Below are 14432 nucleotides of genomic sequence, written 5' to 3' on the forward strand. Positions count from 1 at the left end.
CATAATAAATGTGTTCTCTCTGACAAGCATAAGCATCAGTTGTATTGTAATGGTTTCATTATACTCAGCATTTATATATATATATATGGTTTTTTTTTTTTTTTTTTGGTCTTTTTCCTTTTTATCGGTACCGGGGATCAAACTCACGACTGCCTGCTTGCAAGGCAGGCGCTTATGCCGCTGAGCTAAATCCCCAGCCCCCAGCATTTATATATTTTTAAAAACCCAATCAGCCATCTAAATGCATGGAATAGTTTCTGTGGTGAGGCTTTAAGATGCTCCACCCAAAGAGAGCTGTGAGAACAGTCAGTTTAGGGAGGAACTGAGCAAGAGGAGGGTCTTGGCCAACCCCTGAGGAGATTCAGTGGCTCAGAAGTAAGTTTTCTGCTTCAGAAAGCAAACTCTAGAATTTGAGGCAAGTAGGGAGTCCAAGGGAAAAGACTGACAGATGCTGAGACACTCTCCAAAGTGCAGCCTTAAGAATTAAATGTCCTACTCCATCCACGATATCCTCTAAAAAGGCCAGCTGGGTATCCCACCTGTGCCAGGGGGTAAAGCCACCTTTGCTATTCAGCATGGGCCTTTGGGAGGACCAAGGCATCATTTTGCTTTTATCTCCTAGGACCTAACTCTTAATCTGGATGCACTAGAGCTCAACCACCTGAAGAGATGTGGAAAGAGGGCACATGTCCTGCAGAAGATGATAAAGCCCCATCAGACTCTGCTGTGGTTAAGATACATAAAACTCCAAAACTCACATTGGAACTTAACTGCCAATTTGGCAGTTAACAGGTGGGAGCTTTCAGAGCTTAGAGAAACTCCTGTAACTTACATTGGTGTTCACTTTGTAGGCATCCTTGGCTGCTTTGATATGAGAGGCATCTGGTTTAATGGTGCAGTTAGACTTATTTCTTTGGTAAACTTCTTTATATTTCAGCTGTGGGAGGAAGCAGAGGGACAATCATAATTTTCTGTAGCAGCCTACTAAGCATTTTAATTAAACCACAATGCTTCCCATAATAGGATACTTTTTGTAAATTCTGCAGTGAGGAAAGGGAGTATCTATGCGGGACACACGCTCCTGTCTCAGATCTCAACAGCAGCTCCTGGGGTGCTTTGAGTGCAGTCATCGGTGGTGCCCCAGGATTTACCTCCACAAGGCTGTGTGAAAGGCCCAACTGGACAGCTCCCCATACACATTTTCCCATTTCCAAATCAGAAAAACCTGAGTCTGGAACATCTTGAAAACTGCTGATAGCAGAGAAGCCATAGCATGCCAGCTCACCAGAACAAAATTTGAGTCTTATTATTCTCTGCTCTCACATTCAAATTCAGATTATTAGACTATAAGAGCTAGTTTGTCTCTTTCAGTCAAGATAAATCTTATACACTGTTGATAAATCTGTGGTAGGCTTCATTTTTTTTGGAATGGCCTGAACAGCCTCTCCCACCTGACATGCTTTCCTGCAGCGTCACTTTGCCATTTGCTTATCCAGAGAGGGTGTGGGTCACTTTGCTTCTTGCATAATTCAGATCTGGAATTCCCCCCAAAGCACATGTGTAAAAGGCTTGGTCTCTAGCCCACAGTGCTATTGGGAAGTGGGAGAACCTTTAAGAATAGGATCTAGTGGAAGGTCTTCCTGTCACTAGGGAATGACCTGGAAGGGGATCCCTTCCTTCTTCTCTCTTTGTATCCTGGGTACAAGGTTAGCAGTTTTGTTCTATCATGTGCTTTAACTGTATTGTGGTACCTCACCACAAGTCAAATGCAACAGGGCCCCCATTACTCATAAAATCGCCCAAACTGTGAGCCAAAATAGACCTTTTCTTTATACAACTTAACCTATCTTGGATATTTGTTATAGTGATAGAAGGTAATATACCTCTTGAATCTAAATGCATAAAAGTTGAGAGGAAAATCACACTATTTTAATTCTAAGATTCACACTATTTTAATTCTAGCCCTGAACTAACGTGGAAGACTCTCATTTCTACCTCTTGGAACCCAACCCTATTTGGTGAGATGTTCGAGCTATGTGAGGTCACATGGAAAGGTTTCCACCAACACAAGAGCCAAGCTGGTAGCTCTCATCAACTTCCAGCATGGGAGTGAGGCACTGTATGGATTCAGCTTGACATGACTGTAGCCATCTTGAGCCACCACCCCTGATTATCCCAGACTGACCCTGATCAACTATTCTTGCAGAGTTTCCAGTACATAAATAGACAAAACAGTTAGAGGGCTATGTGTAGCTTCACAATCACCATGAATGTGCTGGCACTTTGATGTTAGCTTAAGAGAAACCAGGTACTTTCCAGCTTGAATAAAGTCCCTTTTGTCTTGACCAATACAAATCCCCCTTCCTTTGACCCAGATTTCAGGGATCCACTTGGTATTACTGCTTTCTAGGACGGTGCTTCTGTCAGTAAGTCTTCCTAATACCCTCTGTGCAACCCTGGATATGCCAGCATCTTTCTTCAGTTTAATGGCAGCTTGGCATAGTTCTCATACACTGGGGCTGGTTGTTGTGAGGTATCCATCTTGGATGTTCTGGCCCAGCTGAACCTCAGATGTCTGCCGACAGCATGGGGAACAGGGCTACTCTGCTATACACAGTCAACTTGCAAAACCACAAGCAAAATAGATGACTGCTATTTTAAACTACCCGGCTTTCAGGCAGTTGTAACTCCAGAACGGGTAACTGATCTTGAGTTGGTTACATCACATTAGATAAGGGCACAGAAGGAGAAACTGATAGGCTAGTCCAGACTTACATCGCTGACTTCATCTTTAACCTTGCGGACGTGCAGCAACATGGGTGTGTCATGGATTGTGGTATAGCCTCTGGGCTTGGCCTTGTTATATTCCAGTTTATAAAGTATCTGAAGGAGGTGAAAAAGCACAAATGTTTTATTTCCCATTGTACAGTGTGAAATATAAATGCAAAGCTTTTTCTGGAAGGTGATGTGAAGAAAAGTGAATTCTATAAATTCATATTTGCAGGCTCTTGGCTAAAGAGTGTCTACCGATTTGATTGGAAGAGGTTGTACAGAACAGCCGTGAGGCATCCTGGTCTTCCTCCCAGAGATGTGACTGTCATCTCCCAGACATGTGATGATCTAAAACAGCCCCTCACATTTTCCCATGCTCCCCGAGGCTGCGAATCTGCTCAGTGTTTCTTGTACTTACATCGCTGATCTGTTTGTTGACTTTTGTTGTACGCAGGTGCTCTGGGGTGTCCACAACAGAAGTGAATTTATCCTTTGTTTTCTCATAATGTTTCCTGTAGTTGATCTAGATTGTAGAAGAGTAGAACGTGTTAACTCTCAGAAATGAAATGAAACACCAGAATGGGAGATGGTGTCATGATAGATTTCGCTTTAAATCCTAACTGGACATATTGGATATAAATTTGTATTTGATAGGGATAATGTAGTAATTGAGAATAATATTTTCCAATGTGTTTTATACACATGGAAATGAACTGAGGCCTGAGAGGTAAGGAATTTGAGCCAAGGGCACATCAAAGGGATTCTCACAGCAGAACTAAAACTTTTTTTTCTGGGCTTCATTAAGTGCTGCTCCACTTATAACATGTTAGAGGTCTCAAAATGTTTTTCTATATCAAAGATGAAACACAGATGCAAAATAAAATATGAGTGGGGTAAATGCTGTTTGAGAAGTATTTATCATTAAAAAACATTTGTTTTTGGAATTTCCAAAGCACCACTTTTACATGCACACAAGCTTTGAAGCAAGACAGATACAGACAGCACAGCAAAATTTCATGCATGAGTGTTTATTGATCATATGAAGGCCAAGGAAAAAGTTCAGGCAAACAGGATGTTTATAGAAGAGCTCACTCTCATTTTATGCACTGGTGGAAAATGGTAAAACAAGTGCCTAACACAAAAGACTGATTAAAAACCTTTTCAGGAGCCAGGTGTGATGGCACATGTCTATGATCCCAGGGGCTGAGGCAGGAGGACGCCCCCAAGCTCGAGGCCAGCCTAGGCTATATAGTGAGATTAAGACCAGCCTGAACTACATAGTGAGACTTTGTTTCAAAACAAAACAAAACAAAATAAAGAAAAAAACCCCACTTTTTTGGTTTGGAAAAATGGCACTTTATTAAAATTGTGTGTGATAATTAAAAATTAGCTCTATTTGCTGCTGCTATTTGCCTGTCAGCCTCTGATGGGAATATGGTAGTGCATGTTTCAGCTGATTTTGTGGGAAGACAATGTTAACGGCCACATGGTTAACAAGTGTGTGGGAAAACAGATATGCTGGGAGTAATTTAGCAATTCAGTACCGACCTCAAAAGACAGCATGAAAACACACAATATTCAAAAAGTTGTATGGTGACCTTGTTTTTCCCAAATGATACAGTTGCAGTGACAACTGAACAATGGGAAAATTTATTCAGACCTTTAAATGCTATTGAACCTACTAAGTAGCCTCAATTTTTAAGGAATCTATTTATTTGGGGTAAAGGCTAAAAAATGTAAATTGATGTCATGCCAGTAATGTTGGGAGAGTCCCAGCTAACCTTACTAGGAGCTCCCAAAGTGTCAGCTATGTGAGTGATAGCTGGCCCCTCCTCAGGTTTGGCCACACTCAGAGCTCAGTAACGAGGACTGGATATTTATGCAGCTTCATTGTGTGAATCTAGCATGGGCAGGAGCAGGGAGAGGAGACCAATGGAAGCATGGCAGGGAATGCACCTAAAGTCTAAGCCTCCTTTTTCATACCGCATCAGACATTACCTGGCTCCACATGTATGTATTGTAGAGAACAGTCAACATATCTGGACGCAGAATTTCATTACATCCTTGTTTCAGAAGCATCTTGGCACTAGATTTATATTTTCTCTGTTCATGCAAAGAGCAGTGAAGCACAAAAGAGACTTATAAAGACAGAAGGGAACATGGCTCTATATCCCAGTCACCTCTGAGTGAAGAGATGTAGGCAGACACACTTTGTGCACTCACAGAGCTACGTGGATGAAGACACCAATGTATGATGTGCCAGGCACAGTGACTACAATATTTGCAGTTGCCTGTCATGGTCCTTGTGAAGGGAGAAATACACAGCTAGTCTCACTTAAGTAACAACCAAAATTGCTACATAGAGAAGACAAACTACTGGAACAGAAAAATATGGTAAGGAGTTCTATCTCTTTTTTCCTCCCCTAATTTTTTTAAAACTCAATAGCAGTTTATAGTTGCAGTTTATAAACAAGTTCTGGGAGGACCCAGCTTTTCTTTCATCTTCACCACTGCACAAGTGAGGGCACAGAGCGTGGACTGGCTCACTCAAACAGCTCACGGGCTCTTTGGGTGGCTAGACAGATACTTGGAGACAGTACAGTCCAATATCATAGGCAGAACCTATGACATCCTTGCAGCAGACAGGACGACACCTTGTGAGAAACCGGAGCACAGTCCTGCCTGGGCCATCCAGCCGGCCCCATCACAGTACCTGACTGATCTGGTCGCCTGCGGTCTTAGCCAGCAGATGTCTAGGCTCATCCACTACCAGGTGGTATTTATCTTTCCGCTGCTCGTAATCAGCTCTGTATTTTTTCTGCTCAAACATCATAGCAAATTATAGCAAGAGTAAAACTTTAAGACTACACAGAAATGTCCCAGGTTAAATATTCCAGAAAGCCAGAAACACCTCATTTCTAAAAGTAGCTTTCCCAAAGCAGAACAACAGAGAAAAGAGAGAGGCATAGATAGCCTAGTGAAGACAGGTCACTTGGAGAGGGCTGGAGCTTGGGAAGTTGAATCTATGAAACTGGAATACCTTATGCCTTCACTTTTACTGTCTTCTCATGCGACACTATGAGCAGTGTTAGGTTTCATGGCAGCTTACATTGTTTTTTTTACTTTTAAAGAAAACAAAACCAAACAAAATAGAATAAAACTAATCAAAGCAAAACAGTGAAAGTGATACAGGACTTCAACACAAGATAATAGAAAATCAGCAATGGTTACCATAATGCCCCTTGTTATCTTCATAATTACTTGTGGCATTTTACATTGTATTTAAAATAAGGTACAGATAAGCTCCATGTTTACCATCTAAGGATACAAAAGCCATAATTTATGCTAAAACACTCACGGGAAAATCAGAACAGTCTTCAAACATATCTGGACTCTAGTTAAATTATTTAATTAAAAGACACCTGGAAATCTTTTGATAAATAGAAACAAAATATATCAAGACTGCCTTCCCAGGAAGTTGCCATCAGCATTTCTTCTAAAGTGTCCAGCTTGGAAATCTACTGAAGATGAACTAAGTCAAATTTTAAAATAAAGTAGAAACAATATAATGTTATACAGTTGAATACATATGCATATCATCAGCTACATTTTCATTGTTAGACATATTTTACTAATTTTCTCACATTTTTAAGTTCATATAATTCTGTATAAATCCAAAAATAGGAAGTTAAATATAATTTTACTATAAAAGCATCTAAAATTATGAAACCATAATTAAGTTTGTATATCGTGTATTTTATCAATCTTGAACTAAATTATTGCAAGGATGGTTACAAGGAAAAATTGGGCAGAATATGAAGGAAAAGCTTGGTGCAGATGGATGCCTGTTTGCATTGATACGTGGGGAGTTTCAAGGACAACATATCTGAATGCATGAGCCATAACTCTGTTCTAAGGGTAGCTCTCCTAACCACCATCTGGTGATTTTGTGAGGGGTATTAAATTAACCTTGAACTTTGGGTCTTTGCTTCCTTTTACTCATGGTTTTTGACAGATATCCTAGATGGTGACTTTTTTTTGTTTTTTTTTTTTTTTAATCAGGGATTGAACTCATGACTTTGCCCTTGCCAGGTAGGCACCTATGCCACTGAGCTAAATTCTGGGCCATTGATGATGACTTTTTATGTTTTTCCAAATATCTACTTTGAAGGAACACTGAGGATACCTTTGCTGTCATGCCATACATTGGGTTTTAATCAAATAACTGTAAATTTCTTAAAGGAACTGAATACACTTAATTAAATTAGTTCACACATACCTCATTCATCAATTGAGTTGCATACTTGAAATGTCTATTGATGGGACAGTCAGCTTCATACTTGAAATTTGATTTTGTCCTTTCAAATACTTCTTTATATTTATACTAGAGGAAAAGAACACGATTACTTAATAGCATATCACACTTTAATAATGTGACATGCTGCTTATATCACTATGATAATTCATTCATAAAAATTCATTCACTTATTTGTAAATGCCACCAAGTATAGGCATCTACTAAGCTTTTACTCATCTTTCAAAGCAATGAAGGGTAGACCTGGATGGATGTCTTGCCAATGTTTTATTTATTTATTTAGTCTTTTTGAGATAGAGTCTTACTATGTAGTTCAGGTGAGTTTTGAGCTCACTTTGTAGCCCAGGCTGGCCTTGAACTTACAGTGATCCTCCTGCCTCAGCCTTCCAAGTACTGGGATTACAGGCATGTGCCACCATGCCCAGCCCTGGCTGGATGTTTTGAAAAGGAGCCCAAACATACATTGTAAAGAACATGTTCATTGAGTCAGATGTGATGAAGCATTCCTACAATCCCAGAACTCAGTAGGTTGAGGCAGGAGGATCTGTACAAATTCAAAACCAGTCTGGGGTACAAAGTGAGCCCAAATCAGCCTAAACTGCATACCGAGACTGTCTCAAAAAATAAATAAATAAATAAATAAATAAATAAATAAATAAAATAAAATAAAAAGAACACTTCCATTGGATATCAAGTAGTGTTTTCTATGTGGAACTAAAATCTAAATCAAATTCTGTTTTGTCTTTATGTGTTATTATTTTACTTTGAAGGTATTTTCATGTTTTTAATTCATTAATTTAAATATAGTTATCTAATAACTATATTATACTACTCTTAAAGAGTAGCAGTACATTATAAGCCATAAACTGCCACCTATTTTGAAAGAACCTCATGAGTGAAGAATGATTTCTTACAACTCTGAAGAGTTGTAAAAAAACAAAGAAGAATATATTCTAGAATGAACACAGCCCAGAAAAATTTAAATGTCTCCTATCTGGCATTCATCTGAAACAGTTGGGTGACATCTATTTCAGAACTCAAAGAGTGAAAATTCAAGTGCTAGTTTGTAAATGCGAAAATGTGGCCATAATAACTTGATTTTTCTCAGTTGTACACTGTGGGTTAAAGTAAACCTGTTCTATGTTTGCTACCATATATATCAGCTCTGTAAGTATAAAATTATCCAGAGATATATTAATATGGAGGGGATTCTGCAACAGCCCTGAGCAGTTATACCAACATAACATTACATCAAAATCAAATATATTGAAATAAACTGTCCTCAGTGAGGTTAATAATAGAGAAATGCCTAGAGACAGTGAATAGTTAGGTACATTCCAGTCATAGGATCTAGAAGTGAGGGTGGGGATGGAACTATGAAAGGCTATGTTGTGGTTTGTATCTGGATGTGTCCCCAAGCCACACACAGGCGGGGCTTTTCAGAGGTGGCTGAATCTAGCATGTGTAACTGTAGATTAAGAGTATATGCACATGGAGTGGGGGTCTGATAACTGAGTCCACTGATTAGATTATGGAAAAGTTTTGAGTGCGAATAATGGGAAGGTCCACCTAAAAGGCTGGTAGCGTGGATGGGATAACAGGGAAAGAGATGCCTGCTGCTGCCACCTCCAGCCAGCTCTGCCATGGACTGTTTCTCCTCTGTGATGCTCCTGTGCCATGACACCCTGCCTTGGAGTCGGCTAATTATGGACTGACACCTCTACAAACTGAGCTGAAACAAGCTTTCCCCTAATAAGTGGGTGTCAGGTGTTTTGTCTCAGCAATGAGAGAAACAACAAAGACAGGCTATTTTCTCAGTGCTGGTTTTCTCTGTGAATGCAAATAGATGAAAATCAATGCAGTTATTCGTGAGAAGATGTACCTTGCTGTAGAGAGTCTTGTTCTGTTCAGCCAGCGTGAAATCAGGCGTATCATAGGCATAACAGCCAATGCCTTTAAGCCAGTTCAAGTCTTCTTTATATTTTATCTGGGAAAAGAACATATCCAAATAGCTTTAGGTTAGGATCTATGATTCCTAAAATACAGAAGCTATGGTCCACTGTTTATAGTATGCAGAGATTTTCATTTTTACTACTATTTAAAACAATTCAAAATTTAACAGGTATTCTCTTCTAGACAGTGTATCATTAGCTTGGCAGCTATATTTTCATAGACAGAGGTGAAATTTCACCCTAGATGAGCACTGTTATAGGTTTCAATAGTTCTATAAAATTATCTCTCCAATGGATCAAAAACAGGCTCTTTGTTTCACAGACAGAACAGCATTTCCAATCATATTACACATTTAGAAGAAAAATTAAGTTTATAAATCTGAAGATATTTTTCCTTCTTTCAAATTGAAATTTAATCATTTAGCAATTGAACTTTGTAATTTAAACATGCATACATAAGATCTAGAATCTGGGCAAACACTTGTATGCAGTGGTGGGTTCAATAATTCACATGAGAATGTAAATTTCTATGTGAGAATAGAAGATGTGAAGTCTTACATCACTGACTGCATCTGTGACTGCCCGGTGGTGAAAATGTTCTGGGTCATCAGGAATGGACCTCCAGATTCCCAGCTGGCTCATATATTTCTCCTTGTATTTCACCTGTCATAAAAAATACAAACACAGTCATAAAATCTCACAAAAATTAATGTAAAAACATCTACTTCCCTCCAGGGCTTTAGAAAAGGGAGACTGATTTTTTAAATTTTCTTTTTTTAAATGATGGGTTATTTCCAGGCATGATGGTGCATGTCTATAATCCCAGCACCCTGGAAGACTGAGGCAGAAGGGTCTCCAATTTGAGCCCAGCCTAAGCAACTTAGACACTTAATGAGGCTCTATCTCAAAGAGGAGGGGGCTGCATATGTGGCTTAGTGGGAGGACCCTGGGTTCAATATTGTGTCCCTCCCAATCCGCCCCACCCCACCAAACAGGTGGGTTATAGAGACCAGTACAAGAAGGAATCTCTAGGAACATACTTTACTGATATCATCCGTGACTTTACGATGATACACAATATCCAAAGCATCCTTCACTGTGTGGTATCTCCCTTTGGTCTTCTGGAATGTTTCCTTGTAGCGTAGCTGGAAAGAAAAAAAAAAAAATGTGGATTATGAAAAATATCAAGTTAAATAATTGAGCTCTTTTAACCTTAAACTCAATTGAGTTTTTTCTTTTAGATTTTTTTCCATGATTAGGTTTAGGAAAAAAATTTAAAAGATAATTTTAGATCCTACGGGAGAAAAAGGACACCAAGCACAACTAATGAAACCTAAGCAAAAGATGGGTTAATTTAGGAGTAGCGGAACCAGTCTTGCATTATGGGTTGTGACAAATGTATGATGTTAATGTAAGTAGTTAATAGCAAGAAAAAGTAGGTAAGGACATTATGGACATTTTCTGTACTATCTCGCTACTTTTTTTTTTAATCTGTAGAAATGTAAAACAAATCCATTATTTGTAAGAGAAGAGAAAAGCAGTCATGTTGATCCCAAAACACATAAATGTACACGGGAAGGGGAGAGATTTCTCTCCTAATCTCTAATATCAAGATGACTCCTCCACTAGGTAATCTTGAGATCTTATTATAATCCTTATCTTTGTGATATTTCAAGGCAAAAAAGCTTTGATCCTAACTCTAATCTAAGAATTATACGGAGGATTTATCTCATTGACACAAGACAGCTGCTTCTTTCAGCACTGTTTTCAATTTTTTTCTTTTTGGATAAATGAAAACCATCTTTTTGAAAGGCTTTGTTTTTTAGATGGATAATCTTATAAGATTTTTATGACAATGATTGTTGTGTATTGAACTGAACACCAGCTATCAGCCTTATTATACCGGACTGGTAAAGACTGAGATTAGCAGGATTGGTGCTGAGGAAGCCGGAACATGAAGCTGTCCAGGGACCACAACAAGGCTCGGGGACCACTTTCACTGTGCAGCCTCCCCTGTATAATGCAAGTTAAGTTAGGTACAAACCAACATTCAACAGAATCTTGAATGATAAAGATGAGGGATATTATCGACTAAAAATGTTCGAAGGGACAAATTTTGAGAATATGTGATTTTCTAAGCTTACATCTTAATTACTATTTGGTGTTGCATCTTTCTAAATAGACTTCTCACAGCACCAAATAAAAACTGATACAGATCAGTGCCATCACTTTAAGGTGTTATGAGATCCTAGGCCTATATTGCAAACTTGAGGTCTGTGGGGCTGGCTGGAGCCTTTGGCTGGGGTTAAGACCCAACATCTCCAGTTCACCAGGCTTTCTGGTTCTGGCAATGGGTACAGTGAATTCTGCAGTTGAGCTCAGAGACACAAAGCTAGTAGAGTTATCTCTTGCCACAGGCTGACTGATTTCATACTTTCATTAATAAATGCTCTCATTATTGTTAGAAAGCAGACTTGCATTTGATCACATAATACAGGATACAAAAGTCTGTCTTTTCTAACTATTACTATGTCACACATCATTCAAAGGAACCATTTCACACGTGTCACTTAAGAATAGGATAGAGCATTAGGGGTATTATATACATTTTCTTGTGCAGTATTTATTTATTTATTTATTTATCTATCTATCTATTCATTTATTTATTTATTGAGACACGGTCTTGCTATGTAGTACAGTCTGGCCTTATATCCACCATGTAGCCCAGGCTGACCTCAAATTTGTAGCAATTCTCCTGCCTCAGCCTCCAAGGATTATAGGACCACATCACCATGGCTGGCTTGGGCAGTTTTATTTAATTATCACAAATTTTACCCTCACTTGACATATAAATAGAAAAAAATTAGGCAAACTATGTAGGGTCACAGAGCAAGCAAATGACAGCATCATGAGTTACCTGACTCTAAGACCATGCTGTTATGGATAAGTTAATTGCCAAGTATCCCTAGGAAATGCTAGGGCAGAAATAGAAGAGAGATTTGAGATATATGGGCTGTAGCATCTCTCAATACTATTCTCAGCTATTTTGCTTGACTATTTAAATTGGTTTGTGTTTTTCCCCGATCCATGTTGTCGGCCATGATGCTGAAGTATGTGTGTGACTCAAGAGCTTGTGGTTAAGTACTTCAAATCCAGCTCTCCTTATCACAACAGGAACAAGAAGGCAGGGAGGCTTACATCGCTGGCGTTCCAGTAGGCTCTCTTGGCTCTGATGAGTATCGGTGTGTCTGGAACTGGAGTATACTTGTCCTTCATCATTTCATATTGAGTCTTGTACTTTTTCTAAGGAACAAAAGTAGAAAAGAGACTAATTTAATCAAGTTTTGTTACTCTTCTCAATGGCAACCGAGTCACAGATCTACATTACACTGTTTTAGGGAATAGCTTTCCTTCCCTTTTGGTGATGCTGAGCACAACTTACAGTAATGAACGCCGTGCTCACAGGTGTCAGGTGAAGGTTCTAACAGTTTCTTTCTCTAACCCAGTGCCTCAAGGCCCAATCGCCATCTTACCTCACTGACCATGTCCTTCACGTCTTTAGCATGTTTTAGAGCTGTTGTTTGGTTTCCAGCATGATGATGGGGCCTTTCTTTGGTGGCAAGTTCAACATACAGGTACTGAATAATAAGAGAACAGGGTGAAATGTCATCAAGATGAAGCATCTAGAATTTAGTCCTCTTCATTCATTGCTAGCTTGTAAGTGGGAGGGCAGTGTTTGCTTGTTGTCCTGTTTGCTTTGTTTATTTGTTTGACTGCTTGTTTCCTTTTTTGTTATACTTATTTCTGTGCCTGACATTTGAAGACACATAGACATGCTCCAGTAATCTAGTGTTCTCACAGGCCAGTGTAAAGCCACATGATCAGAAAGGAGAAGACTCTGATAGATTCTTCACCCCATTTCTCCTTTGGTTTGTCTGAGCAGATAAAGTTTTACCGACTTGTGGGTAATAGATGATGACCAAATGATCATTTCACCACTTGGAATCCAAAGAGCATTCTTCTAATCCAAAGTTGTACAGCAATTAGAAAAAATCATGTGGCTTTCCCTTGCTTGTGTAAAACATAACTATAGTTATGATGGAATAAAAGAAAACTGCTTTTTTTTTGGTACTGGGGAGAACACTCTGGAAGTGTCACACTGAGCTACATCTCCAGCATTGTATTACTTGAGACAGGGTCTAAGTTGCTAGGTTGCAGGCCAGGCTCGAACTACTTAACCACTCAAAGTGCTGGGCCCACGGGTGTGTGCTACCATCCTCAGCAGAAAATTGCCTCTTGAAGTGCAAAGTTAATGAAGCTGCAGCAAATACAACCTGTAGTGAGGGTCTGGACCAGTCAAAGAGATAGGGACACAGCAAGCAGAGCGATGCCAGTGTGGAGGGTGACGAATCTTGACTGACAACTGATGTTACCTGACTCTGCAGCTTGTGCCCTCGCTTGGCTCTTAAAAGATCTGGAGTATCAGGAACTGAAGTGTAGATGGACTTCTGCTTCCTGCCTGAAGCTCTGTACACCAGCTAGACACAAAACAAATCACGGCTATCAGTTCTCCTTCACCAATATGGCATGTTCTCTGAAGAAGCCTTTATCGCTAATTTATAAAAAAGGCAGGGGCCCTTCCACTGTGCCAGTTTTTTCCTAACAAACCAATCATCTATTACTATTTACCACCTCAGTCTTCCTCCCCTCACTCCTTGTGTCAAGGGAAGGGACATTCCCTAGCTGTACAGGAGTAAGGTGGTCCCATCCTCATCATTTTTTCTAGAACCCTAGACTGAAAATCACCTTCCTCTCCTCCGTATCTTCAAACCCACTTGCATATCCATCCCTCTCCATGTATCCTCAAACAGATTCGAGTGCCTCCCTCCATTAAGCATTTTCCAGCCTCAAGCCAATAACTTCCAATTTTGCTTTCTCTGCCAGATCACATATGTGTCTGTTACTTCTCTCCCTCTCTTCGATTGATTCCTCAAGAGCATAGTTTGGCTTCCATTTAGGGCTCTGGGATTAGCTGGAATTAAGGGTTGGCCTGTACATTTTCCTTAGGTGACTTATCTGTACCCATGCATCCAGCATCATGTTGAGACTGATGACTTCTAAATTTGTATATTCAGGATCTCTGATGAACTCAGAATCCAAAATTTCATCAGCTTTCCAAATGTAAGTAATTAAATATGTAGAATTCTTTATAGCTATCTGTGCTGTTATTCTTCAAGATAAATTAAATATAAATGTAAATTACATATTTCATATTTCTTTCAGGGTAATCTCCCCCTCCTGGTGTTGAGGATTGAATTCAGGGCTTTGTGCTTGCTGAGCTACACTATCCTATATAGCCTCAGTGCCAGATGGGCAGATAAAAAAGAAACTAA

General features: G+C 39.4%; 1 protein-coding gene across 23 annotated transcripts in view; it reads right to left on the minus strand.

The window, feature by feature from the left end:
- Neb (nebulin) overlaps positions 1-14432 on the minus strand; it is a 205500-nt gene that overhangs the window by 38924 nt on the left and 152144 nt on the right. For all 23 annotated transcript variants that reach the window (XM_063259068.1, XM_063259067.1, XM_063259083.1 and 20 more), the window contains exons 120-130: positions 13473-13577; positions 12573-12677; positions 12238-12342; positions 10080-10184; positions 9598-9702; positions 8970-9074; positions 7052-7156; positions 5486-5590; positions 3191-3295; positions 2776-2883; positions 833-937 (exon numbers count right to left, since the gene is read on the minus strand). In XM_063259068.1, coding sequence (XP_063115138.1) covers positions 833-937; positions 2776-2883; positions 3191-3295; positions 5486-5590; positions 7052-7156; positions 8970-9074; positions 9598-9702; positions 10080-10184; positions 12238-12342; positions 12573-12677; positions 13473-13577 — 1158 coding nt within the window. The remainder of the gene's footprint in view (positions 1-832; positions 938-2775; positions 2884-3190; positions 3296-5485; positions 5591-7051; positions 7157-8969; positions 9075-9597; positions 9703-10079; positions 10185-12237; positions 12343-12572; positions 12678-13472; positions 13578-14432) is intronic.

Source organism: Cavia porcellus, unplaced genomic scaffold (assembly GCF_034190915.1).
Source record: "Cavia porcellus strain 051 isolate PalLab524CR breed Dunkin Hartley unplaced genomic scaffold, mCavPor4.1 scaffold_12, whole genome shotgun sequence".
NCBI classification, from domain to species: domain Eukaryota; kingdom Metazoa; phylum Chordata; class Mammalia; order Rodentia; family Caviidae; genus Cavia; species Cavia porcellus.